The sequence below is a fragment of the Nasonia vitripennis genome, chromosome 5 (assembly GCF_009193385.2).
Source record: "Nasonia vitripennis strain AsymCx chromosome 5, Nvit_psr_1.1, whole genome shotgun sequence".
Classification (NCBI taxonomy): Eukaryota; Metazoa; Arthropoda; class Insecta; order Hymenoptera; family Pteromalidae; genus Nasonia; species Nasonia vitripennis.
This window is the reverse complement of record NC_045761.1, coordinates 3,370,479-3,398,425: the sequence shown is the minus strand read 5'-3', so window position 1 is coordinate 3,398,425 and position 27,947 is coordinate 3,370,479. Positions and strand designations below refer to the sequence as shown.

The window sequence follows — 27,947 nt, the reverse complement described above, 5'->3', positions numbered from 1 at the left end:
CGAGATAAAAAGATTTACTTTTCCCCGCGTCGCTCGCTGAAGGGCCGATAAATCCGCAAGGAACGTCTTTCCTCTCTCGATTTCGAGCCGATAACGGAGGGGGAGTGGGCCGTGACGACGCAATGAGTAGGCTTTGTGCTTGTTCGCGTTCAGCCTCTGTCGATTTTTCCTTTCTTTTTATTCTTAATTTCAACGTATATTTTCCGAATCCAGAAATTAAATTCCCGCCCTTGCATTGTTCATCCCATCTCTCGACGTTTTCGACGGAAAGCAACGCTACACCTTTTACGACGCCCCGGCGTATACATTGTTTCGCTTAACTACAAGCCAGCGGGCCGGCGAATAAAACTTTCGTCTTTCGCATGTAGCCGAGTACACACGCGGTGATACATCTCAAAGGCGGCTGCAGCCGGCCGTATTCCACGGTTCGTAAAACCGCCGCGCGTTTAATGGAATTTGATTCGGCAGCTGCCAGTGTGCGTCTACGTTGCGTATACACACATACACACGGACTCGTGAATCGCGCGATACGTGCGCGCAGTGTATAACAAGCTTCCTCTCCGCGCTTATATTGGAAAAGTATAATATCGCGCGTACACACAGCTCGCTTTACGGCATTAGCCGCGACGTGCAGTCTCGAAAAGCTCCGCAATTTCGAGAAGACAGACGTATGCAAAGCGCTCGCTCGCAATCTCGGGAGCCGCGAGGGAACGGCGCAGAGCGCACAATGGCGCGATCGCCAACAAAAGCTCGGCTGCTGCGCGTGTTTTTCCTGCTGCGCGAAATAAGAGCGGCTTTCCTTCCGCCCTTTTGTTTGCTCGGCCGCCAGTGTGTAGCGACGTTCTTCCGCTGCGACCAGCAGCAGCCACTTCTTATTGCAGCCTCGAGCTGTTTAATTTCAGCTCATATCCGGCCAGCTTCTTCTTCTTCCTCGGGCCCATTGCGCGAGCCTCCCGTCGATCTTTGCGATGTTGCAGTGGCCACTTTTCCGGATTAAAAATTTCGCGCTCGTAAAGCGCGGCCAAGTCTCTGTTTGCGCGAGAATAGAGTATTCGGCGTACGTACAGAGGCTGCCGCGCGCAAGTAATTCCTCATTTTCGCACCTCCGCGAGACGCTCGTAAAGCCTCTGAAATACACCGCGTTTACGGCTTCGGCGCGGGAGCGGAATCGCGGAGTGCAGCTCGCCGCGTGAGAAGCATCAGCCGCGGTGAGAGAGAAGGAAAAATAAAAAAAGGGCCTCTGCGCACCTCGTGGATATTAAATTGCCAACCCTCGGCACGTACACGCCTTGAGTTTCCAGCCGCGCGAGTCGAAGTAATAACTCCGATGCCGTTGCGCTATTATTAGATCGTCGCGTTTCCAGCCGGCCCGCGCGGTGAGGTACCGCGCCTAATTTTGAATTTCAGACGTCCGAAAACGCGCGGTTGTCCCGAAATACGCCGCTTCCCAAAATTCCCAAAATTGCACGCGCTTCGAAACGGCTGACGGTCTCTTTCTCGCTTTGTCTCTGCAGCGCTGAAACACCCCGCGATCTTACGAGCCGAGGGCGGAGGCTTTATTTACGGGCGTTATAAACGTCCGGGTGTGCGCGCCGAGCTCGCTTTTAACTGCTGCTGCTGCACCGGCGGCGGAGTATACGCGGACGCTGCTGGCTTTGTTGACACGCGGCGTTATGGTGTCTTCTCCGCGGCTGCGTATTATGGTCGGATTATTATATGCCGGGGGTCGTCCTGGCTGCGGGTCGATACTCCCGCGAGTTTGTGACTGAGAGCTTGAAAAAAATACTAGATAATGAAAAATAGCGCGTTGTTTCTGGACACGTTGTAACGAGAGTCTTCTCTCCGTCTCTCGCGACTGTTGCAGATGGAAGACGAGGGCAACCACGGCAACGACGACACCAGATGCTTCATCCTGTCGACCCTGGCTGCGTTGCAATGGTCGAGGGTCTCCTGCGTCCTTTGTCGCGCGGCGATGCTAGTCTTTGATAGATATCCCCTGGTGGACGGCACGTTCTTCCTCTCCCCGAGGCAGCACTCGGCGTCCTGTGCAGAGGTGAGTACTACACACTATATGCAAGCTTTACCCCTTTTTCATCATCCATCCCGGCGGTTACCGCGCGATTTTGAAATTCCCGCCGCTCGCTCGGTGATGACGCAAGCTCGCGACGAATTTCGAGTCATGGCCCTTCTCTCCACTCTGTCCACAGGTGAAGGTCGAGGGCCGCACGCAGTTCCTCTCGGCCGTCTGCATGGGCTGCCTGGAGGGCAGCGGCGGCGGTGGCGGTGCCCCCGTGCGATGCAGGTCCTGCACCCAGCCCTGGGACGGTTCCAGCCTCGTCCTCGGCACCATGTACAGCTACGACATCTTCGCGGCCATGCCCTGCTGCACCGAACGTCTCAAGGTAAGCCACGCGCGCAGCTTTCACGTGCGCAATCTTGATCGACCTACTGAGAGGATCGAGAAGCGCGCGCGTGCGACCTCGAAAATTTTGTTTTTTTCGCGCCGCTCGATTTTCGATGTCGAGGTAAACATTCGCGCGTGTTGACACAATACGTCTCAAGCGAGTATTTCGCGTGCTTTCTGCTCCACAGTGCAACAGCTGCCACAAGCCTCTGATCTACCCGCACCAGCGGCTCAACTTCTACTCGGACTACAGCCGCGTCTTCGCCTGTCCCCATTGCCGCGCGGTCGACGCCCACTTCGTCAAGCCGCTGACGTCCTGCTTCACTCGCGAGCACTTCCAGCTCTACAGTCCCTGGCCCTAACAACTAGGGAAGCTAGCCGCCCAGAGCAGCGGCCAGCGCCAGCAGCAGCAGCAGCAGTCCACTTCCGAGCTCTCGCAAGCTCGCCAACAGCAGCAGCAGCAGACCACGGCCAACTTTTCTTCCAGCCCTCTGATGGCTCTGCTCAGGGCGACTCTGCTCTAAGAATCATGCCGATGCTCCACGGAAGACTCAAGCGAGACGCGAGCGACGCCTGTAGATACAACACTTTATGATATCAGGTTCTTCAGCTACGGAAGAGAAAGAATGTGCGAGAGAGAGAGAGAGAGAGAGAGAGAGAGAGAGAGAGAGAGAGAGAGAGAGAGAGAGAGAGAGTGAGAGAGGCAGAGCGAATGCGCGAGTGAATGGCAAAATTCGTGTCGCAGGTACACGCAGAAAACAGATATATATTATTATATATACATTATAGAGAAATGACGCGCGAGGGCGTAGAGAAACAAATAGATAGATAGAGAGAGAGAGAGAGAGAGAGAGAGAGAGAGAGAGAGAGAGAGAGAGAGAGAGCGCCTACAAAGTCGGCCTACAAAAACGAATCGTGCACGCGCCGGGATTTTTATAGGGACGACGACGACTACGATGATGATGATTATGATGGGTCGGGGAGCGAGCGGCGCGCGAACGACGCTCTGCAAAGCTATGCGACGAGGCAGCCCTTGGCCGTCGACAACTTTCGCTCGGTTTTAATCATGCTGGCTTCGCGGGTATGTCTTAATAGCGCCGACGACTCGTTTTTTTAATTTTTTTTCGCATTATATGGGACCGATTGTATAATATAGCTAGGCAATTTTCTTTGTATTAAAAAGCTCGATTGGGACAGCATACTAGTTTTAGGTTTCTATTCGTCCGGACGGAAAAAAAATCATCAAAACGACAAGCAGATTTTGGTCACAGTCGCATCACCGGCCGACGACTCGCGAAGCCAGGCGCTGATATCGCAAACAAACTTTCGGACGAGATGGACTGAAATTTCCTCATCGCACTCTGCAACGTTGTATGATCATTCGAAAAAGCCAAAGAGACACGGGGACAAAGAGACGAGCACGACGTCGACTTCCAAGGCCTGAAAAGCGTCGATCGCACGCCGCGCTGCCCGCTCGCCAGCGTACAAATAAATATAAACACTTACAAACGCATATGTAGTAGAATCGCGACAGAGCTCACGCTGCGTGTGTGTCTGTAGAAAGAAGAAATCCACCTTGAATTTAGGATGAAGAAAAAAAAATGAAGAGTACTATTGTTTGTTACTTAGATAATCGAGAACGTTGTTTTTTTACATTTTATTAGTTTATACGTTTAGGCGGCCATGTTATTTTGTTTAAGGATCTGCGACCCGCGTACGATTAAATAAGTTCCACGTTAAAGGTTTTGCCGCTTTTTTTTGACTATCGGCCCCGGCGCCAGTTCGACTCTCACCTTTGCTGCTGCGCGAGCTTTAACCCGAGATGTATATCTATAATTACTAACGTCGTCCGTACACTGTGGAATGTTTCTATTTGAAAATGGAGAAAAAGAATTGTAAATGTAGCCATACTTCTGGACTTGGTGAGAAAAATTCTGTTGAACAAAATCGACGGAGGCAAGAGTCGAGCGTTCTGGGGTCTCGATATAGCGAATACCCGAGGCAAGCAAATTTTAAAGAGAAACGAAAGAATTAAACGAAGTAAAAAAGTAACGATGATTTAAAGAAGAAAAAAAAGAATAATCTCTCTTGGCGATGCTGGTCGTTGCTGTCCAACCATAGCGGCCGTCCCACACTATAGCACCGAGATCATCACTTGATTGTGGTAGTCGTGCGCGTACATACCTTCTTACGTTATTTCACTTCGCTTTTACCTTTTGAGAGAAAGAGGGAAAGAAAGATAGACGACAAGTGTACATGAGATAATATTGAGAGCTAAGCAGATTTTCGCGCGCAACGAGAGTAGAGTTTTATTGTATATGTATATCGTGCAAATTCAAAATGGTTCGGCGAACCTAGGTTCGACTAAAGATTTTAACCGAAAGAGCGAGCAGTTTCTAAGTATATTATAGCGATGCGCCGCGTCCTTAAAAAACGATGACGACAAATATGAGCAAAGCAAACGCATAATTTTCATCTACACGCTAACGGTGATTGAGGCTGCATTTCTCAGAGTGCCAAACGCGATCTTCCGCAAATTTTCTTCTGAAGATCTCGAGCTCGCACAGAAGCGAGAAGAAAAGTTACGAGCCGCGTGAAGATCGACATGTTCAGTTTCGTTTCAATAAAATATTTAAAAATCCATTGTTTCGGCGGGACTCTTCATTTTCAACACCGAAGATTTTATAACGTTTATAAAGTTGAAGAACGAATTAAAAAAAAAAATAGTGAGTCTTACAAACGCTACTTAAACGGATAACGAATGTATAAGTATATATAGTAAAAATAGGATACCAGTGATAAGTGTTGGTGAAATAAAACTGACTTTGTCGGTTCGTCAAGAATCGAAAGCAAACGGACAAAAAATAATAGCGCTAAGCACTCTCGAGTTTTATTTATCTCGGTGTCATCGATTTCTTGGCGCTGGTAAAAATACTTTGATATTGAGGAAGGGAAATATGAGAAAAAAGAGTAGGAAGGATGCAGGACAAAGAAAAAAAGAAATAAAGCGCGTTAATAGGTTTATGTCAAGCAAAAGAGAAGAGAACGGTTAAGTTAAGAATGAAAGCAATTTTAAGGATTTATAAGTGAAGCACGTGAATATAAGAGACGTATAAGTGTGTTAAGGTTTATGCGCGAGCACGGCTCGATATATCTGGTATATAGAGTTGTTACGCTCGAATTTCCTTTTTTATGTCTTGAAGTATATATATTATATATAATATAAAAGTAATAACGGTAAGTCTCCGATTTTCTATTTCAAGCGTATTTAAAGAAGAAAAATAAGTACGAAATGTTTGATCGATGTGCTGTATAATAAGGGTTTTTGCGATTTCACAAGTAGATAGATTATAACCGATTTTCTTTTTAATTCCGAAATACCAATTTATCGCGCAATAATGGTTTTTTACGAATTCCTCTCGTCGCAGACGGCGGCAGCTGCGACTCGCAACGGCTCACTCTATGTAACTCACCTCAGAAACCTCAAGTCCCAGTGAGACGCAGCGCGCGCGCACAGCGAACCAGAGGAGAGATAAAATTTTGTATTGTCGTTTTCTGAAGAGATTTATATGGCTATATAACGGATTTAAGAGGGGGAGACGGATATAGAGATAGAGATCGATTGATATAGATCGTCGCGCTATACGAGGCGCCCCGACTGCGAGCGATTGGTCTGCGTTGTCGTTGATGTTCATTTTTAGATATGTAGAAGCGTAAACGGAGTTTCTGGCCAGTGACCTGAGTATATAGTATGGGTAATCGAGTTGCGTATTGACGAAATTTTTTGACGAAATTTTTACGTAGTTTAATAGAAATTAAAGTGAGATTAGTAGCTGCGAGTCGATGCATCAGTTAACCTATAATATTTGAATAGAGAGCGTTTTTTATATTGCGGCCGATCGCTCGCGCGAGCGCGTCGACAAATCCGCGCGACGAGTCTCCGTGTATCAGGTTTTGCGATAGAGAGGGAGATATATACATATATATTCCGTGTAGCTTGATCTTTCGAGTGTGTGTATATATATATATACACGAGTCTAGAGTCAAAGGTGTTGTGTAAGTTGGTATTTGAAGGACAGGAAGAAGAGATAGGATTGTGGATAAGCGTTTTCGTGGTTGAACTATATGGATATAGTTTAGAATAGCCATTATTTATCATTGAACTTAAGGTTATACACGGAGAGGAAAGCTCACGAAGAACTGAACAAAGAAAAATAAGATAACTTACAATAATACACACATGTGCAAGACTTTGGAAATCACGCTTAAAAATTTGACAGTGCGACGTTGAACGTTGAAGTAGGAATCCGCGGAGAACTTTATCTAAAGGGAACGAAGGATGCGCTACCCGTGTCATATAGAAAAGAGCTGTACATGCATATTTATAGAGACGAGTCTTTCTTCTTCTAATACAAACAAAAATATTATATATATAGGGACGTGCTCAGCCGTGCTAGTACTCGGCAAAGGCGACACTCAGTTATTTAATCGATTTCTACGAAAAATAAAAAGTGAACCGTTTTATTATCAATGTGTAATTTAGAAGTATATAGAATTGTATATCGTAGCAGTTAAGGTTTTTTTCAGCTGTGGTAGACAACTATAGGTATATATTTACGTACGGGACGCGGAGACCTATATACCGACCGCTTCCTTCTTCTTGCCTGCGCCGAGCTTCGAGACGATCTCCTCGGCGTTGACTCGCCCATATAAGAATACAACATCTAGGCTCGAAGCCCAGCGCAGGAGGAAGCCGTCGGTACGAGGACAGGTCGAAGCACTCGAGCATAACGTATATGACGTGTATATCATCAACAATATACGGTTAAGAGTAGAGTGAAAGTGAGTGATTGGTTTAGCCACCGGTTGGCGGGTCAAACTCGCGGACGGACGGAGCTTGCGCCTATAATTGATACATATATTCAATACATATTGTCACGCGCGCGTGCGAAGAGTGGATGCTGTTAATTTCCAACGACGCTCATTTATACCGAATAAACCGTTCCGAGACGAGGATGTACAATAACGATTATTATATAGTTGAGTTTCTTTTTTCATATAAGAGAAGTTATATAACGTATGTACGTGCGAGCGCGCGCGCTGATCGCGCTGCGCCCACGTATAGGTGTATACCTAGGCAAACAAACTAGAAAAAAGGATGTTTAATATTATTATTATTATTTCCCGCGAGTTGTACAAGCATATACACTGCAGTGTTGACTTTATTTGTTTATATGGAACATAGAGAAAAATGTTAACGCGTGCCGCGCTACCGGCGCACGCGCTGAAAAGTATAATAGTAACAGACTATACTATATAGCTAGGCAAAAAGGGCGAATATAAACGGTTTCGTATTCTGTGATGGCGCCGCGTCCCCTCCGTGATTCGCGCGCGCGCGTCGGCAAAATTTATACGCGCGCGACGTCCGAAAAACCGAGAGAAAGAGCGAGAGTGAGAGATCATGCGCGAAAGAGATTTTATGCGAGAGCTAGAGAGAATGACGCGTGGTGTATAAATCGCAGAGCGAGTCGAACAAATCTCTGCCGATATATATATATATATATATATATATATATATATATATATATATATATATATATATATATATATATATATACATATATACACACATATTATAAATGTAATAGACACTGGTTTTTCGTTGTTTTTTAGTCAAATTGCCTGTTTTACTTATCCCCGTTATCGCATTTTATGACGTTACGGAGTTAACGGACTAACAGAAAGGGAAAAAATAAGTAATAAAGAAAAAAAAATAATGATAACAATGACGTGTACGCAGAAGAGCGACGGTGACGACGATGAGAACTGATGCGATCGAAAGCCGACTTACACGAAAGAGAGAGAGGAGAATATCAGGCGAGTCATAATTAATGATCCTCCGCTGTTTTGTCGCGTTAAGTATAGGAACATATTTAAAACAAATTCTACCTGCACCGCTCTTCCCCGAGTGCTGTTTGTGACGTTGTATACATAATTATGTACATTGACCGTTGTTATGTGACGTGATGGTTGGCTAAAGCAAGAGCGAGAATTGTGAGAGAACGACGCATACGAGTTAATGAGGTGGGGAAAACAGAAATTTTATCGAGAGATTGCTACGCTACTGGAGAGCGATGATTTCCATTTTTTCGTTTCATTTTTATCTGCTTCGCGACGCGGCGATCGCTGCCCCCCGACAGTACATACATATGCCGAGTCGTGGGCAACGATCGCCGCGAAGTACACACGTAATAAATACACCGGCTGTCTTTCACACACTCTGCGGTTGAAGGAGTCGAGTTCCCAGTCGGCAATGAAGTCATTATTGTTTTATTATTATGCGGACGACTAGCTTTCGGTGAGATGTACATAGATAGCCAAGAGCGGCGACGCAGATAGAGGCGGGAGAAAAGTGAGAGAATGACTGTTTTTAGATTTTTTTCTTCCTCTTTTTTGTATCTAATTTCTCTTTATAATTTTAATTTAGCATTTGCGTAGCGTCCATATCTTTAACGACATATAGTTTATTACCATACATTAATGCAACTATTATCAATTCGCCTTTTTATTTGAACCTGTTTTATCGCTATCTTTTGTTGCTCGACATATTATTGCAGACAAGAAAAAACGAAGAACACGTCATACGACACCCACGCACACACAAACACATGCTCCTTCACCTTTTCGTTTTTAAGTTGCTAGTAATATTATTAACTGCAATTTCAATAAAGTGAAAAAAAAACTTGAAATAATATTTTGTTTGTGTTATGTTTCTTTTCTTTCTTCCCCGTTTCTACATTATTATTTTCCTCATTATTGTTTATCATTACAATTCCATTCTCTCTGGGAGCTCGACCGATCGTATATCGACACGCGTTGGCTAAGGTACAAATGTACATAGGTACGACTAGAAGAAGAGTTAAAATACCGCCGTCGTCTCATAAGTGCTTTCCGTCCTCGTCGGACATCGGCTCCAGATTCCTCTTTCTCTCTTCAGAAGCATCGATGATATCCGAGCAGAATTTGCAGGTTCAAAAGCGATCTCGACGACGCGATCAGGTTCTAGAGTCTGGCTTCTGCGGGGAATAAAAAGAGGAAGAGAAAATCTGGAGCAGCGTCGAGAGAAGCAGGTCGCGCTTATTAGGCGATCGTTCCCGGGGGGAACTGAATGCGCGAGAACGAGAGAACAGTTATATGTGCTTTACCGATTCCAGCTGGGGAGCGACGGCGAGGAGAGAATAGCTGACGATACCGGGCTGAGCGTACAAGAAAAACGATAATAACGATGTATGGCTATATAAACTAAAATAAATAATAATATATAACAATTATATATAGTATTTCGAGAATCGCGACGTGTGCGCGAGCACGCGCTATAGAATTGCAGATTAATCATGACGCTACTTGTAATAATCGGCTCCTTATTCGTCGGATAAAGCACTTGTAGTCTATCCGTAGAAATCGCAGGCGTATATAAATCACGTATAAATTTAATAGCCTACTCGTAAGAGTTTTAACCCATATATAAACTCGCGCGCGTATAAGCAATGATTATAAGGCGAAATATCTCACGGATTACACGCTGTATATGATGATTAGCACTGTAGCGCTGGATCCGATTTTTTCCTTCCCATTGCATCAAAGAATACACAGACACACACACACACCCCGTTTTCGTTTTTTCACGCATATCTCCGCCGCGATTTATTATTACTGCATCCAACGCGTGCGTATGAATGTCGCCTGAATGTACCGCTAGACTTTCGCGCTAATAGTATATAATGTGTAGACGCGATCGGTATACGTGTTTTTACGTTTGAATATATTCGCGCCGTCTAGTTAACGGCTGCTCTATTGGTGTTTACTATTAATCGTGTAGTAGATGTATATGCGCGCCGGATGACGACGCTTTCGGAGACTTTGCCGGTAAAAAGTAATGACAAACAAGCTGAAAAAAAAATTGAATTGAGAATAAGTCGGAGTTTGTGAAACTCCGAGGTTTATACGATATAAGCGGGAGTCGGTCGCGCGCCGACTTTCTTTCCTAATACGCTAACGTACATTAGAGTAGTTTCGTATGTTCTATTATACACATTTCTTCCCGTAGTGATTACTCGTGTGTTAGTACGCGACAATGCGCTGAAACGGTGATTCGACTGCACATTATAATTAAAAAAAAACAGTAAAATTAAAAAAAAATCGACGAAAAATACTCGTAGGAGATGTAAGGGTATAATTAAGCGAAGAGTCTCGAGCGACTATAACGATCGGTATTTGAAATTTGGAAAATTCGCGAATCACGCGCGAAGCCGAGAGCTTTAAGGTCAAGCAATTTTCAAGATGTAGCAAGGTCTACGATTATTAATAACGATAGGAAACGAATGGTCGGAGCTGAAGCCACGAAAGCAAAATTAAACGCGTATTAGCTTTAAAAGTCAAGTGTTTTAGTGAGGAAACAAAAATCTCGTATTATAGTTATTCGGGGCATTTTAATTCGGCTGTGTTTTTTAAAAGCAAGAGCAACGGGGGGATCGAAAATAAGGCGATGAAAATTTCGACGTATAAGCGATATAGCATCAAAAAAAAAGAGTAACAGCAAAAATTGTAGGCATGGTAAGATTAAGCGTCAGAGAGCGAAAAAGTATATAATTTTGTACCCTATTTTTTTAATCATTGGTGTCGTGTCAAAATTTTGTAGTTTGATATACTTATTAGGAAAAGGAAAAAACACGGAAATTCGTATAGAGGACGGAATCTTCCCTAAGGACGGCGATGCGTCGTCGTCGCTAAAGAAAACTTAAAGAACGGAATCTCATGATTGGTGTTCGAAATTCGAATTGATCTCGGATCGGTAAAGGGGTACAACAGAAAAAAAATCGAATCTTGACTGGAATATCACGCTCGGATATAGAAAGCACGCGATCACACATCGGCGAAAAGAAGTTGGGATATCTCGCAGCGACAGCACCGTTACCGCAATGTCGTCGGCTTCATATTGTTGTTATTAATCCTGGACATAAATATAGATGTTCGCGTAAGTAGACACAAACACACAGACGCACGCCATAGCTGCATTTCTCTTTACTCGTCCACACATACACATAGACACACACACGCGCGCACACACACACACACACTAGTAGTGATCGATAAATAATAAATAGGTCGCGTACACGTGCATGTTGTACAGGCGTATTAGCGTCCCAGCCACACCCCCACATCCCAATTCGAGTTTGTAATCTCTCGCGCTGAAGCAAAGCGAATAGCTAATAATAATAAGGTATAAACGAGTTAGGCCTAGTGTGCTACTTATTATGTAGGTAGGTGATATATCGACTTAAGTGTTCTTTAATAAGGAGGAAACCGATCGGACGGCAGGCATGGAAGCGATCCAAAACAAGTGAGGAAAGCGTTGGGGGGGGGGGAGTTTGACAAAATAGTAAGAAACGTACTTTGCGACGCAAAGAGCGAACTCATGCTGGTAGTGCGGACCAAACGGGACACAGCCTGACAGAGAGAGAGAGAGAGAGAGAGAGAGAGAGAGAGAGAGAGAGAGAGAGAGAGAGAGAGAGAGAGAGAGAGAGAGAGGGAGAGATCGAGAGAAAGAGATTTGTAAACGCGAGACGAGTGAGAAAGAGCATAGATATTCGGGTACGCGCCAAATGAATCCCGCTAAAGTACGCTGCACCGGCGTGTCGGACGTTCGGAAATCGGTTCTCTCAATAACAGTACACGCAAACACGACGAAAAATCCTTGATTGGCTACGTGGTATTCGAAAGCGATACGTTAACATTTAAGACAAGTCCTCGAGGGAGGGAAACTTTTCCAAAGCAATTTTTACGGCGAAATTTTTGATACACGGCTTTTTATACTTGTATAATCTTAACCTCTTGTATAATACGTTTAAGGCGCAGGGCGGTTGGCGGGCTTTTTTCAAGACTCGAGCGCTGAGGCAACTTTTTCGTAAACTTCCCGAATCGCGCGCGCGTTATGTTTTTCGCGAGTTTTTTATGACAGCTTATTTTCGGAGCATATAAACTTTGGAGACTGATGACGGCAGAATCTGAGAAAAGCGCGCGAGACAGAGAGATAAGGGAAGAAGAGCAGCAAGAGAGAGATAGAGATAGATAGAGAGAGAGAGAGAAAGAGCTGTTTCAAATATTAAAGTACCGAGCGAGATAAGGAGAAACGGAAACGAGAGATAAGAGAGTACACATTGTGATAGCAATTCCATGTCTTACTGCCCTGCTCTGTGCACTCTTTCGCGACAAGTTTGCATTTTCTCGGGTCGGTATAGTAATAAAGAAGACGCTTCTTCCGATTCTCGACGATTACACCCCCGCACGCACCCACACATGTTTCGCCCCCAGAATAACTGGAACAGTAGCTCGTAAAAACCGTGTACCGCGCATACCATATACTAAAGTCGAGACTCGTCGAGGGTCGCGCGAAGAAGCGTTTTTCCCGATAAAACGCGCGGAGAGTAGTAGACTGCGCGCGCTAACGGCGATTAATAAAGCATAGCGCCCCCAGGTAAGCATTTTTCGAAAGTTACATTTACAAAACGATCTTGATGTCTGTAGAATTCTTAAGGCGCGCTTTAGCGAACGTATGTAGTTTCACGCGCGACACGTAAGGCAAGAATACCATTATACATTAATAGTGAATCGTGTAATCCTTTTGATCGTGTATATATATATATATATATATATATATATATATATATATATATATATATATATATATATATATATATATAGTTATATAGTTATATAGTTATATAGCTTGTAACGGATATAAAAGAAAAGAGGAGCATCGTAAAATCTCGATCGCGCACACACCGATAAGAGATAAACGTCCGTTAAAACTCTCCTATACTTGTATCGAACCGCGCACGAACCGTTATCAACGAAGCTATACTTTTATGGCGCAAAAATAATACCCAACGCAAGCTATTACGACATAATTTTAACAATGCAACAATCGGGATTTTTCGAGACAACGTTCGTACTTGGATTTAATCGAATCGTTAAATCGATTGGTAGTTTTAGACATAAAAAAAATCATCACAAGTAGACTGATCGTTCGATATAGATTGAATGCGTTAGCGATCCGAGCCGCGTCAAAGCGACTGCCGACGTGCTTCCATACATGTAAACCTATATAATTATCTCACGAGTCGTCTCGAGCTATTGACGCTAATCGAATCGTTAACCGCGAGCGTAATAAGCAAGGCACCATATTCTATGCGTATACTATCGGTATCGTGATAAGCGTCATTATTAGAATTCAACTTAGTGAGTGTTTCCAGTAATCGTCGAAAATTAAGAAGAAAACTATACATTGTGTAAATCGGAATGCTTGACGAGTGCGAGAAGACTTTCTCCACTTCTCGGTTAATTGTCTCCTATAATACCCCCGTATACCCCCTCGCAAGTGACTGCACCCCGGTCCCGCTTATTCGTACGAGTAGACACGTGTAATCGACCCCACGAAAACTTTGTTCGCGTTAAATTTTTCTTTTTTTCGTTCATTTGCACGTTCTGTTGCGTTGCTTCGATACATATTATATACACACAAAAGATCATGTAACCAGCATACGTTATAGATATATAAAAGTACAGGCATGTATTATATAGAAGAAGAATATCGTCTCACGTTTTTTCACGAAAACGCGCGCCGTCGAGTATCATCGTACCGCTTTCGGGGGATGCTAATAAGGCTGTAATAACCGCAGAGAGAGAGAGAGAGAGAGAGAGGGAGACAGAGAGAGAGAGAGAGAGAGAGAGGGAGAGAGAGAGAGAGAGAGAGAGAGAGAGAGAGACAAGTTCGAGCGAGTAGCATCTCGAGGAATGAATAAGTAACGAAGAAGCAAGAGGTCGCGCTTCGTCGTCGTCGCTTTCTTGTATTATTAAAATACAGCTCGAAAAGAAGTCTCTCGAGCCCTGAGCGTAATCTCCCTTTTGCGCGTAATTGCGCTTCTTTGAGACCGGCCGCACGAGAGCCATCCGATTACAAACCAAAGAGTGGAATATAACGAGCCTTGTCAATCTCACTATATAGTCTCGACTCAATAGCCGCCGTTCTATTTTTTCCCTCGCGAGAGAGAGAGAGAGAGAGAGAGAGAGAGAGAGAGTGAGAGAGAGAGAGAGAGGATACCTAATTTAATTGGCAGACGTCTCGAATGCTCGGCAAACAAAGCAAAGAAAGCGACGATGAGAGTGGGGCCTCTTGTGTATGCTCGATGGAAAAAGGAAAAGAGAATAATAATAATAATATCGAAGAAGTGCGATGCGACGACTGCGCGCGCGTTTCGTTCGAGACCTGGTCGCGATCGGTCGAACGTTCGGGCTATCGTTTTCTCTCGGCCGAGTCGACGGGTTTTCGAAAACGTAACAATGCCAAATATTCGTGCGATTACTCTGTCGATCGGTTGGAGGAAAACGAGGCCCCGAGAGAGGTCTAACATTAATTTTCTCGATTCGACGTGGCCGAGTCTTCCAATACCTCCCTTATAAAAGTACAAATTTTAAGATTAATCTTATATCGAAGGATAATTATATTGTAGTCGACGAGGATATGAAAAATGAAAAAAAAGAGCGAGAGAGATGAAAACGAAAGCGCTAAGAGTAATAAAAACTAAATGCGAGAAAGAAATTGCTAATTATTATTGAAGATATAGTACGGGAAATGCGGAGAGAAAGAGAGAGAGATACTAATATGAGAATACAATGAATACTATTTAACGATGTTTTTTCTGGTGTAAGAATTATTATCATTATTATTGCTATATTGTCATTATTATCATTATTACATATGATTGTAATTATTATGATTATTATCATTATTATTGTCTATTATTAGTGTAAAACTGTTTTATGCGAAATACGAAGTGAGGAAAGAACTTATATAAAATATGATATAATACAGACTATTGAAACAATATTATATAAGCGCATATACCTATACAAAATACAGATATAACTAGTAGTAAACTTACGGGGAAAGAGAGAAAAAGAGACATAAACTAAGAGGAAGTAAACCGCATCACAATACGAATGAAGAAATGTTTCAGAGTATATGATAACACGTTCGTTTATGGTGTTTCGCCTAAAAATTCAGGAAAACTGTCGCAGACCGCGACGAGCAGGGAATCGTCGCTCACGAGCGTCCGTCGCGAAATTCACTTGTACTTTTGCTAATAAATATATATGCTACAGGTGCTGCCAATCGTTTCACTGAAATACAAAAATCACATGCAGTACACTTGTTATAAGATGATATTAAAAGTTCAAAAGCATTTCACGTGACGGAACGTCTCGGAGGAGAAAACAGTCGCTGGTCTGACGGTGAATTCAGCACACAGCTCGATTCTATAGTAGCATTCGCGCTTTGAACAAATAGTAGGCTATTTATATGTAAATAATACATAACGATACAAAACTGACAAAATGATGAATCCATTTTGATCTATAGTACCATACGCCAAGTATGTAAACCTTTCCTGGATACAAAAGTAGAAGTTACGCGATAAAGTTTTAGGGTATACCTCGTGGTTGAAACAATAAAGAATAATTAAAAAGAGTTATAGCGCATACACAGAAAATAACTGATGAACCGTGCCGTTTTCCGTATTAGCAACACTCGCGCGCGGAATATGAAACAATAGACTGCCAGAAATAAGACTCCGGAAACATAATAACTTACTGTAATTTCGATGCTCCATCATCAAAAGAATAGCATTTAAGATTTTCGAGCAATTTTTCTAAGAAGCCATACTGACTGATCTTACAAAAAATAAAAGCGAATACAAGCCTTCGGTGTGTCGTTTTCTAAAGCCAGTCGCAATCTAAATTGTAAAAATTTTCCAAGAATGTGGAAACACAACTGTGACTCATAAGAACGGCTGATTTTCCTCGTGAACGTTCATCTCGGATTCGCACGAGCAGTCTCATCTGGCATCGGACTTGAGCTATTTGATAAGGATAAAATTCGAAATTCTCGATCTTTGCGATGCTCCATACTCGAATCCTCAAGAATTGCTTGATCATTCGAGTATCCTTGTTGAGACTCGAGCGTCGTACGAATCGTCAATTCGATGTAAAACGATATTTACCTAGGATGTAAGCTATTTATTAAATAAAACTTGTAATCGAGTGTGTAAGAGTATATTTTTCACGAAAATCGTTCGAAAATTGAAAAAAAATTCGAGGATATGAAATTGCCGAAGCCAGATGAGTCCTCGTCGAAATATGAGGCAAAGCTGCTCAGGTCTTGTGACGTACTCATAAAATCGCGTTTGACCGAATCGATGGCTTTGGACTGTGCGCCGAGGCTGTAGCCGTGTTATATATATATATATAAAGTCCGATATTCCGTAATTCAAAACTAGCCAATTTTCCGCTGCTCCGAATGGCCCTATATATAAAACTAAAAAAATAAAAATTCAGCGAGCAAATTAACAAGTTCCGCAGTTAATTGAAAAAAACCGCAGCATGAAAAATACGCAAAAAGCCGCCGCATTGAATCGCGGTGAAGCAGCGGCAATACTGGTATTATCCGTATCACTAGAATTTACGCGCATAACGAACCAAGTTTTCTATAGACATTTTACCGCAAAAAAAGTAACAATGGTAGAAAACACGACGAAGCGACGAGAACAAAGGGCGGGAAGAAAAAACAGAGAGGCGTTGCGTAAAGGATCAGGAAAATATGAAAAAAAGTTGAGGGTGGGTAGGGGGGGGGGGTTACTACACCATACTACGTACTAATTACTTATTACTGCTAATTCTAACGATCGCTATAATTAAACTACGATTATTACCTATTCGCTATGATACCTATCGTTAGTAGCTAAGGGTTGATGTTTACAATTGACAGTTCGTCTCGTGTAATCGTATTGCACTATATCTGTTTGGTTGGCTTGATGGGCGAGAGTCTAATTCGGGTTATTAGATACTACGCTGTACCTTTTGCTGGCGGGCCTCGTTTGCGATGGATGCGAGGGACTTCGGAATACACCTCTCTGATGGCGATTCAGAATTAAAAACATCCAACGGGTAATTCTTCCCGTAAATGCGGAATCGCCTCGAGTTTCCCGTAGGCATCGTTAAATTCGCTCCGCCAGCGGCTTGGAGGGAAAAGATAAAGAGGTAGACGACGCGCTAGCGCGTAGGAGAAGGAGATGATGATCGAGGTTTAGCGGAAAAAAAGGTTTACGATCTTTGTACTCTTAGTTTTTACGGCGAGTCGAGCGCGGCGCACAACACGCATCACAATATGTACGAACACCGCGAGCGAAATCGTGTAACTCGTTGGTCGGTTTTCCGCGAGAAACGACGAACGCGTTACACCGAGAGGCGCGATAGCTCGCCACAGGATGTGAAGTTTGCGTAATGTAATTTTGTTGGTTTTTCTTCGGTTGTGTATGTCCGATAGTTTCCCGTTGTGTAATGATTTACCTTTAATCTCGATAACGCTTTGAGTTCATCACATAGTAATGGGTGTGCGAGAGGAGAATCGAGCTTTATACCGCTTTTGTATGTTTAGTATGGATAACGACACTCTCTACAGTATGGAGATATACAAATAAAATTTACGCAATCCACTGTGTAATAACTATACGCAAATAAACATAATATATATACGTTTATATATATATATATATATATATATATATATATATATATATATATATATATGAGTATATCTGAATGTATATATAAATATATGTGTATTACGAAATACAAATACAAATATAGATGATGAGGATTGAATGATCACCGCGCTATATGAGAATATACGAGTATGATGATTTAAGGAAAGTATACATATTAATTAAACATTTTTTAATGCCGTTATCGTATTGTGATAATGGTGAAATGAAGTGAAACGATAAAAAGTATACTAAAAATTAACTCGGCTGTGTTTTTCTTGCATCCATCCACTTCCCCAGCACCTTCTTCATCTCAATTTTCAAAATTGCTGAACGACAGCTGTGCGCATAGAAGATACTCCACCGAGCGAAGCTAATCTATACTCTTTTCCAGGAGCAGCTCCGGCTCATTGATTCCAAATACGTTCGACTCGGCTGAGCTTTCGACGCTCATTACACGGCAGTTTGCTACGCGGCGTATCAGAATTACGACCTTATAAAGCAGTAGATGTATTTTACAATTATATTTCAAACTTTCATTTCGAGCGCACTGTGTAAAGTTACGGTATTTCCCCTTTTATTAAAAGAAAAAAGAAGAAACTTGGCTGAGCGCACAGGATCTCTTCTGCCCGGCACTATATCATAGTCGTTTAAAGAACCGGCATTGCTGCACTCGCGCTCGCTCTATATATACCTCTCGCAAAATGAAATTTTCCTCGTCATATATACATCAGCCTGGCGCTTTCCAGCTGAAACGAATTTCAGCCCTTAATGGATTTTCTCTTTGACGGCGAATCGCTCCGGTTCCCCGTCTGCTCCTACGCATTTCCAGAGAGAGAGAGAGAGAGAGAGAGAGAGAGAGAGAGAGAGAGAGAGAGAGAGAGAGAGAGAGAGAAAGAGTCGAAAAGCGCAACGTCGATCTACGACAGAGGGTCGGCGACGCTTTTTTTTTACTTTTCAAAGATTCGCGTTTGAAGAAGCAAATCCGACAGAGCCTTTCAACGAGGTTATTTTCCAGGTTACACAAGTCTTTACGAGCCTCTTCAAAGATTCAGTTCTGTATGAAAGATCGCAGCGTCCCCTGTTTGTTTCCAGTCCTATAGATGGGCAGCAGGAGGAGCAGCAGCTTCGTCGCAACTTTTACGCGCGCCGATAGAGCGGCCGCAAAGGGTTCGCGAATTTTCGCCAGAAGTAATCAGCCTTATAAAAAATTCACGACTGCAGAGGGGAGAAAAGTATGGAGATACTGTCTAAATACGCTCCACCTCGTCGGTGAAATGAAATTAGCGGGGGTGCAAGCGAGCGGTATATAGCGCCGAAACGAGAGTTCGCTTTCACTTCGGTATGCAGCACTAGCCAGCGGGTTTTCGTTCAATTAGCAGTTTGATCAAGTTTCGGAAATTCGAAAAACGTTCCATATTCCACAGGAGAAGAAGAAAACAAAGGAAAAGTCCGACGCGGAGCTATCGATAAAGGGCAGCAGCCGCCGGAGCTTCGTATACATAATACAGCTGACCCCCTCGGGCCAAAGCATCGAATCGCCAGCTCGGCAGTCTTTGTTCGGCGAGCTATAATACGCGGTATATAGGGGCGCGCGTTTACGAACGAGGAGGGCGTCGACTGGGCTCTCCCCCGACTCATTATAAACACATCGAGACGTAAACAGCAGCGGAGAGCAGTTCGCGGATGGTCGAGTAGATCTCGAAGCAACTGCGAGTTCAATTTAATTCTTCGGGGATCGTTAATCAGTCTTTTTAATTGCCGACTGGCGGCCGCGGGGATTTTTTAAGTTTACATGTTCTTCATATTTGCAGATGAAATGTCACTCGTCGGAAATTAAGCCAGCCGGAAGCTCTCGTACACGCGTAATGACGGACGCTAGGAAACGAGATTAGCGCAAGGTCGCGTGTACAGTTTCGAGCGGTGTATTGGAGAAAAAGCTTATTACGTGTAAATCCACTCTCGTTCCCTCTCGGATGTTTTTTCTCTTGCCGCATCAGAGACTGTCGGTTCTCTCTTTGGTAGAAACGAGCCAGAACTAATGGCTCGACGGCCCGCTGGACCCTTGTCTCCGCGAGTGTATAGCCGCTGCACTTCCGTCTGCTGGACGGCTGTAGTCCACCCCCGACAATCGAATCAGACCGACTGTGTATGTGTGTGTGTGTGTGTGTGCAGGATCCTTTTCTCGGATATAGTTGATATTATATTCGCCCATAGAATCTCGCGCTCATAACGGCCAAGTTCGGGGCTAACGTTTAATAGCACATCGGCTCGGAATTCGTCTTGGAGGCGGATCGGAATGGCCCGCGATAATAAAGCTGGGGGGACGCCGACGACCTATTAATATTGCTACCGCGCGCGCATCTAGCCCCGTCGACCGCACTACACACTTCCGAGAGAACAAAGAGAGGAGGAAGAATCTCGTCTTATATTGGCCTTTGTTTTGCTCTGCCGGCGCCGGATTTTTTATTAGCGCGCGATAAATGATTAAACGAAAGCACGGCTGCGGCGACAATTCAGCGAGATAAAAGCAGCTGCGCGAAAGAAGCAGGCAGGCAGGGATCTCCTCTTGGATTATCTCGAAAAGTTGTGGCAACGGCCTGCCGAGGACTCGCTAATATGTCGTAAGTGCCCGGCGTTCTCGGCGAGACGACGAGGCCACTTCCATAAACGTAACTGCACTTGTCTGCCGTGCGCGCCTGCGAGCGAGAGAGAGAGAGAGAGAGAGAGAGAGAGAGAGAGAGAGAGCTTTTATTCGCCCATGCTATATCCCTCCCTTTTACTTTCGCTCGTCCCTCGCTTTTGTCCGCCTTCGCTGATGTCGCGCTGCTGCTGCTGCCGCTGCAGGTTAAGCACTGCGATTTTTAAGAGACTCTTCATCTATTACGCGCTGCGGCTGTTTCTTCGACTGTGTAAAAAGAGCGGAGAGCTTTGCTCCTTTATAAGTAAAAATGTTCCTGAGAGTGACAATTAAACCGACGTCTCGTGTACTCACTGCAACATTGAGAGAAATGAAATCTCTAAACTCTGTTGACCTCCGCACTCGGCAAACAATAAACACAGGAGCTGCACCGTAGCTATACGGCCGTGCGTCGCAGTCTGCATACTCCAAGGCGCTCGCGCGCGTCTTGGTAAACGACGCACGTCGCGGAGCTTGCATTATATACCCGCAGCGTATGTTTCACCGTTATGTTTAATAATTCGCGGACGAGCTGGCGTAGAAAGCGGCCACATGCGTGTCGGAAGATGAAAGTCGAGCCGCCGAGCGAAAGAGCACAATGCCAGTGGTATCATCTCGTTAATTCGGCGTCAGAATAAACATCCGAAATTCGATAATCCTTCAGCCGATGGGCTGACAAAGCTGCGTCGACTCGCCCGTGGCTGTTTCGTACACTGTGTTATGTATTTACATGAATACTAAACGGATCGAGGCGGCACTTTGCGTTGAACTTCGAAATTTCGTATAAACCCGAATAATGGACGCAAGCTTGCGCGAGCGGGACAACGAAATCAAGGAGAATAATACACGCCGCTTGGAACTTCGCTCCCATAAATTCGAATCTCTTCTCGCTCCCTCTCTCTCTCTCTCTCTCTCTCTCTCTCTCTCGGAGAAAAGAAACTTGTACCCGGCGTGATTTTTCAAACTCAACACTCTATTTTATTGGACGAATTTCTCCGGCCGATATACACACACACACAGTGAGCAGCGAGGGTCGGACTGACGAGGGGGAAGAAAAGACTGCCACGCGAGGGTTCTTTGTTCTCCTCTACTCTCGCGACCTTTGAATATAAAAAGTATTATTAAACTATAAATTGCTTTTACGCGAGGAATATGATAATCTCATCGGCCCTCTCTCTTTCTCGGCCTGAGTTATGTCCCTGATGAACGGTATTAATCGGGATTTTGTTCCGCAAAGGATGAGATCGTATCGTCTGAGTTACGCTCTGCGAACTGGCACACTTTGTGCAAGAATTTTCATCTCACCTCCGAAAAAGCGCACAAGCTCGGTACATCCGTAAGAGCGGCTAATTATGCACAACGGCCAGATGATGAAGGGTCGCTGCAGTGTTCGCTCTACTGCTGTACACCGACTGCGGTCGATGTTAATGGCTACTTCGGCCGTGAAATGTGTGTACACTACGCTTGATCCTCGAAAGCTGCCGCTCTGCTGTCCGCGAAAATCGCGAAAAAAAGGGCGGATTAAACGCGCTTAGCGATTAAATCTCGAGTTTGGCTTACACAACTGTAAAACAACGTGCGTCGATGAGAAAGAGTTGGCAATAAATACACACTCGTACGCGGCGTTGCGCAAGTCGAAGCTGTTGCAGCCATGTACACGAGGGAGCGTCGAAGCGTTTAGCCAATCGCGATAATCGAGCAAAGGTGTAACGCGTGCGTTAACCTCGCGCGGCAAATTGTCGTCGCGGCGGTCCTGCGAAACTTTCACCGTCTACTTTATTACCCGCGAGCGCACGATACCATCTCGGATGCGCGCCGAATTTGATCGCGCGAGTGATGCACCTGCTGTTGGGCGCACGCGTGTTCTGGCTTTTAATTAGTTTCTCTTCTCTCTCTCTCTCTCTCTCTCTCTCTCTCTCTCTCTCTCTCTATCTCTCTCTCACTCTCTCTCGGGGTGAAACTTGCCGCGGGATTATTTGCGAGACGCCGAATTGATCGTTCTGTAAACGATACGCCCGAGGGACAAAGGAGCGTGAACGAATTGGATTTTTTATGAATATTGCCGGGTATGGGTATACCTGTTGAAGCTGTCGATTGCAGACTCGAGAAATATGAACTTGGATTGTATGGAGATTGTCGGACGAGTTATTTTATTGTAAGTTTTCATCCATCTCGTCAATACTCCTCTGAATCGAGTAGCCCAAAATCTCTCTCAATACGCAACTTCATTATCAGCCGTCGTCCGGGCCTCGAAAAACCGCGACAAAGGCCGAGGTCCATCAAGCGCGAAATCGAGCCGCGGCGCCTGTCACAACAGTGAATCTGCAGCGAGGAGCGACAGGATGTTACGTGGTCGGTGCTATCGGCTGCATATCCGACGACGCGCGCGCGACTGTATGCACTGCGCTGATAGAGCTGCGCGTACATGCAGCCATTACTCACCCCTTTGAGCCTGCCAACGCACTCGTGACGTGTACCGGCCTCTCGGCTGCAGTGTACGGCTACTCTGATGAATTTTCTCTTTGTCGCGTGGAAAGTTATGCTCGAAAGAGAAAGAGAGAGAGGGAGAGAGAGAGAGAGAGAGAGAGAGAGAGAGAGAGAGAGAGAGAGAGAGAGAGAGAGAGAGATGATTCCAGAACGCAGCTTATCGTTCACCCAAATTTTTACAATGATCGATAACGGTCCCACCTGTTATCGTATTTATTATATGTGATAGACGATAAGTGTACTTATTACCTTCGGGAAGAGTAATTTTTAATGCATTATTGACTCGGGAAATTGCACTTATTCCCTTGCCGAAGAAGATAGCTCGATTTTTTATCGAATGATGAAATTCCTCGTAACGGACTTCAATTAATCGCGCTTCTCTTCGTTAGCAGCTTCCCTCGATATTATATGGTTTCGATAAGAGAAATCGATCGCAGCAAACGGACGTGGAAGAGAGTTTGCAGAAAATAGGAAAATTTCATTACAATGCCCGTGATAAGCGAGCACAGCCTGGGATTCTTTCAGATTATCGATTTATATGAAATAAGCGATAAGCGCAGATAACCTGTTGCCTCGAATAGAAACTCACTCGCGGACAATGCTATAGTATAACGTCGACAAAGTTGCTGGACATTCGTCGCGCGAGTGAATCGAGTCATCGAAATAAGTCGCGATGTCGTGGCGAACGATACTGCTGCTCTGCGTTTTCGCGCTATTTCTTCAATTGATCGCAGGTCAGTGAATTTTTTTTTAATTACGATGAACGCGCTTGATAGATAGATTCTTTCTATAATGTCTCAGGTGAGCCCTTCGTCAAGCTGCCTACGCTCAATAGATGGCATCCGATTACCACCGAATCCAACGAAGTCGAGCAGCCCAAAAAGTTACCCGGTCGAATAGTCAACGGTACTAAAGCCATGCTGGGCCAATTTCCGCAACAGGTATGTGTCTTTAACGCTTTTTTGAGTCCCGTTTTACTATACCTGAGAAGCTAATCGTTGCGAACGCAGGTATCCTTGAGGAGAAGGTACTCGCAGTCGCACTTCTGCGGCGGTAGTATACTGACGCCTGAGTGGGTTCTGACAGCCGGCCATTGTATGATGGAGTGAGTTCTTTTGGCTTTATTCCGCCTGTCAAACTGTGCTGCCAGAGTCATAGACTGTAAATACTCTTTATTTATCCCGTTTCAGTAAGAATTTGAACGTAATAGAGGCCTACACGATACTGGTCATCGCAGGAGAAATCGCTCTGAAGAACTCGAATGCTGCCCGACAATGGAGCTACGTCAAGAACGTCATCGTTCACCCGAGTTTCGATTACAATACGTTGCACAACGACGTGGCTCTGTTACGAGTATGTACGACGTTTCGCGGGTTATCTCGGAAATAACTTTATAATACCATCCCTATGCTTTCAGTTGGAAAAACCCTTCACGTTCGACCCGTTCGTTAAGCCGGCGCCCATCGCATGGTTGCAGATGCAACCCGGTACGGTGTGCCAAGTTTCCGGATGGGGCTATCAGAAATATGTAAGTACGACCGTTTTTCGAAAAATGCCAGCTCACTTCATACAGAAACAAACTCTCTCTCCAGGCAGGAAACTCGGTCAGCAGCTACTTGATGTACGTCGATCTGCCGCTGCTGCCCATTCCCCAGTGTCGAAAACTGATGGCGAACTACTCCACGGTGCCCAGGGGCATGTTCTGCGCGGGATACTTGGAGGGTGGCCGCGACGCTTGTCAGGTACAGTATCATGCGGTCGAGCGTACCATCGATCTGATCCGTGTATGCGTCATCGAAAATTCACGAGACTCTCCTTCGATCTGTCGTACTACAGGGTGATTCCGGTGGCGGCATGATGTGCAAGGGCTACCTCACTGGTGTCGTATCCGGCGGCGAGGGCTGCGCCTGGCCGGGACTGCCCGGTCTCTACGCCGATCTCAGAGTCTACTCGCCTTGGATCAAGAAGTACGTGAACATGACGCAGAACTTCACCGTACGCACTAATCCGTTCGGTGGAAACGCTGCCTCTCTCACGCCGATCGCAGCGCTACTAGCACTGCTTTTGTGCGTTATCTACCATGTTTAGATCGACCGACTGCTCGAGTGTTTGTCTGTCGGTTGTGTGAGATCGTCGCATTCGATAAGTGGCTCCTATAGTGCAATATTGTGTACATATTTCTGGCGATGGACGATGAATTATCGACTGTATTAGGATATATTGTAATTTTTGTATAAAAAATTCGAAATTAAAAAAACTTAAGAATTTATACAACCGCGAGAGACAAAGGTGTTTGCGCAATCCGCGTTTCTAAGACGCAGTAAAGAGTGACGTTACTCGTCGATCCGACTGAGCAATTTGTTTATCAGTACAGATAAGTGTAATCTGTGCAGCGTCGATGAAGGAGTTGTGAGTGTACCCGTTGTGAGCTATGTGTGAAAAGCGAGTTCGGAACGGGAAGACTCGCAAAATCCATCAACATTTTCAGGGTCGTTCAATGCTCGTTGTACCCTATACACAAGCTCACGAGTATTACCAGCCGACAGCCGGCTGGAGAGAGTACAGAGGGACTAACGGGAATCGAAGGACCCTTTGATCTCGCGAAAGAGCTTTTTGATTCCGCTCGTCGAAGCTTTACGCCGCCCGAATTTCAATGCAAATCGAACGTCGAAAGAATCTGTTTCCATAGCTAGTGTTGGATAATTTCGATGCGTCGCTGTACGTCCAACGCCGAACGCGTGCTTGTACAAATAAATTACGTGCAAAGTGCAACCACCCACAGCTCCCATCGCGCAGCTTTCGAAAAAGTCCAGCCGATTTGACTTTCATGAGAGTCTTGTCTCGAACTTTACAAAATCGTCCGCTATCTGGCGAGGGAAGTCCTTTCTTACCTCGACTCGTCTCCCCTGCGCTTGGCAACGTCGTCGGCTAATTAATTAAATGTAAACCTTCGCCTCTTCCTTTTCATCCTCTTACGCGGAGCGCGTCGACGCTGTAGCTGCTGTCGTCGCGCGATTTATTTATGAACGACTTCGACAGTTCCTACGCGTATCCGCGTACGCGTTCTTCCAAAGAAGCTCTCGCGCACTTGGCAGTCGGGCGGAGGTAAGCACTTCGCTCGCAGCCGTTGCGACGCTCGGTATATAGATATTTCCGCCGTATATAGCTAGCGTGAGAGTCATTAGCAGAGGGAACTTTTAGCCCGTGCACACGACTATTACGACGACGCGAGATCGGCTCTCTCTTTCGTGCGCGCGCTATCGGCTACTTACTCTTCACTCCCGTCTGCTCTTAATGGACCTCGGTTTATCGACGTCACCTTTTTGCACGGGTCTAGAAGACGTCCGCGCCCTTCTTATGTTTACTCTAATTTTCGCTGTTTGTTTGAAAAATCGATTCCGAGCAAGAATTTCGAGAAAAATGTAGCTTGTGGTAATGAACTTGATAAGAAGTCTGCGCTGCGTTGCCAGCGTTTTTTTCTCTCTTGACTTTTTCTTCTCAGTCGGTGCCGCCGCCGTCGAGATCCAATTACTTACAGCAAGCGGAGGCATTATACCCTTGCCCGCTTGCCAGCCGATGAAAAATGCAAGCTCTTTTCTGCGCCAGCAGCTGTGTCGCTTAAATTCCGACCATTTGTCAAGTGGGCCTCTAATATATGAGACCTGCCGCTATGTACATGGAATAAGTTTTACGTGCGGAAAGGTGAACGTTTATTAGTATCATTAGCCCTTTACGAAATTCGAATACGCGAAAATCGATCTGCGATAAACTGCAGTTAACGGACGAGAGGAGTTTGTAAATCGAATGAAGGCTATTTCAATTCCGCGAATTTAGCAGATTTCATTTCGTCCATAATCACGTTCCACGAATATAAGACGTCTCGTGACATCCGGATTCCGCCGATGCAAATTCAATTCACGGCTAACGAAATGAACGGCAACGCGAAAGAGGCGGGCATTGGAACTGTATGAGACCGCAATTCCTATAATCGCTGACGCCTCGAGTAAGCGCCACACGTCCAACGATATCGATCGACGGGGCTGTCTGATTTCAGGGGCACACTATTTCTCGTTCGAAAGTACGGCTCACTCTATGCAGGCGTCGTTCGAGTGTTGCACAGCTATGTACGTTATTAGTAATTCAATAACGCTCGGCAAAGGGCAACATCTGAAGACGCCCTTCGACTACTTTTACGCTGCATCCTAGCGGGCGACTTTCATGTCGCTCGACGCAATCATGTTAACTTGGTTCCGCTGTCTACGTAATTAACGCGAAAACAGGCCTTTGTCGCGTGCAGCTTCGCCATACCAACTCGAGCGAACCCTTGACGGCATGCGTTAAAGCGATTACGAATAACTTTGTCGTGGTTTCCGCTTCGGTTTTTCCACTTTTGACTACTCGACCATCAAACGCGATTTGTACCGTAGATTTTTGCTCTTTTCTTCTTCCTCGTGGTGCAATCGAGAGAATGAGTTGCAAGTGGCTTTATCGATCGCCGGCGATGTTCGCGTATCGTTTTATCGCGGAAAGCCAGCAGCGCCGTTTCCTTTGACTTTCACGTACTATTTACATATGCTAATTCAAGCACGTTTTGATAATGTGTGATTTCTAAATGTACTCAGATAATATATTTGCAAGCTACGATCGAACGAGAAAAGCCTACTGGGTTGTTTTTTTTGTCGTTTTTACATTGTAAATTCTTTTAGGCCGTGACGCGCAC

At 44.9% G+C, this 27,947-nt stretch overlaps 2 protein-coding genes across 2 annotated transcripts in view; both read left to right on the top strand.

The window, feature by feature from the left end:
• The window catches only part of LOC100123592 (headcase protein), a 62,817-nt gene extending 53,659 nt beyond the window's left edge, over positions 1 to 9,158 (top strand). Inside the window, exons 3-5 of the mRNA XM_001607201.5 lie at positions 1,865 to 2,053; positions 2,208 to 2,402; positions 2,593 to 9,158. Coding sequence (XP_001607251.2) covers positions 1,865 to 2,053; positions 2,208 to 2,402; positions 2,593 to 2,766 — 558 coding nt within the window. The 3' untranslated portion in view covers positions 2,767 to 9,158. The remainder of the gene's footprint in view (positions 1 to 1,864; positions 2,054 to 2,207; positions 2,403 to 2,592) is intronic.
• Positions 9,159 to 23,830: 14,672 nt separating this feature from the next.
• On the top strand, positions 23,831 to 25,496 carry SP132 (serine protease 132). Its single transcript, NM_001172599.1, is given in 7 exon segments — positions 23,831 to 23,961; positions 24,029 to 24,168; positions 24,238 to 24,332; positions 24,418 to 24,580; positions 24,645 to 24,755; positions 24,820 to 24,969; positions 25,064 to 25,496. Coding segments are annotated over 7 exon segments (972 nt in total). The 5' UTR covers positions 23,831 to 23,900; the 3' UTR covers positions 25,316 to 25,496.
• Positions 25,497 to 27,947: the final 2,451 nt, after the last annotated feature.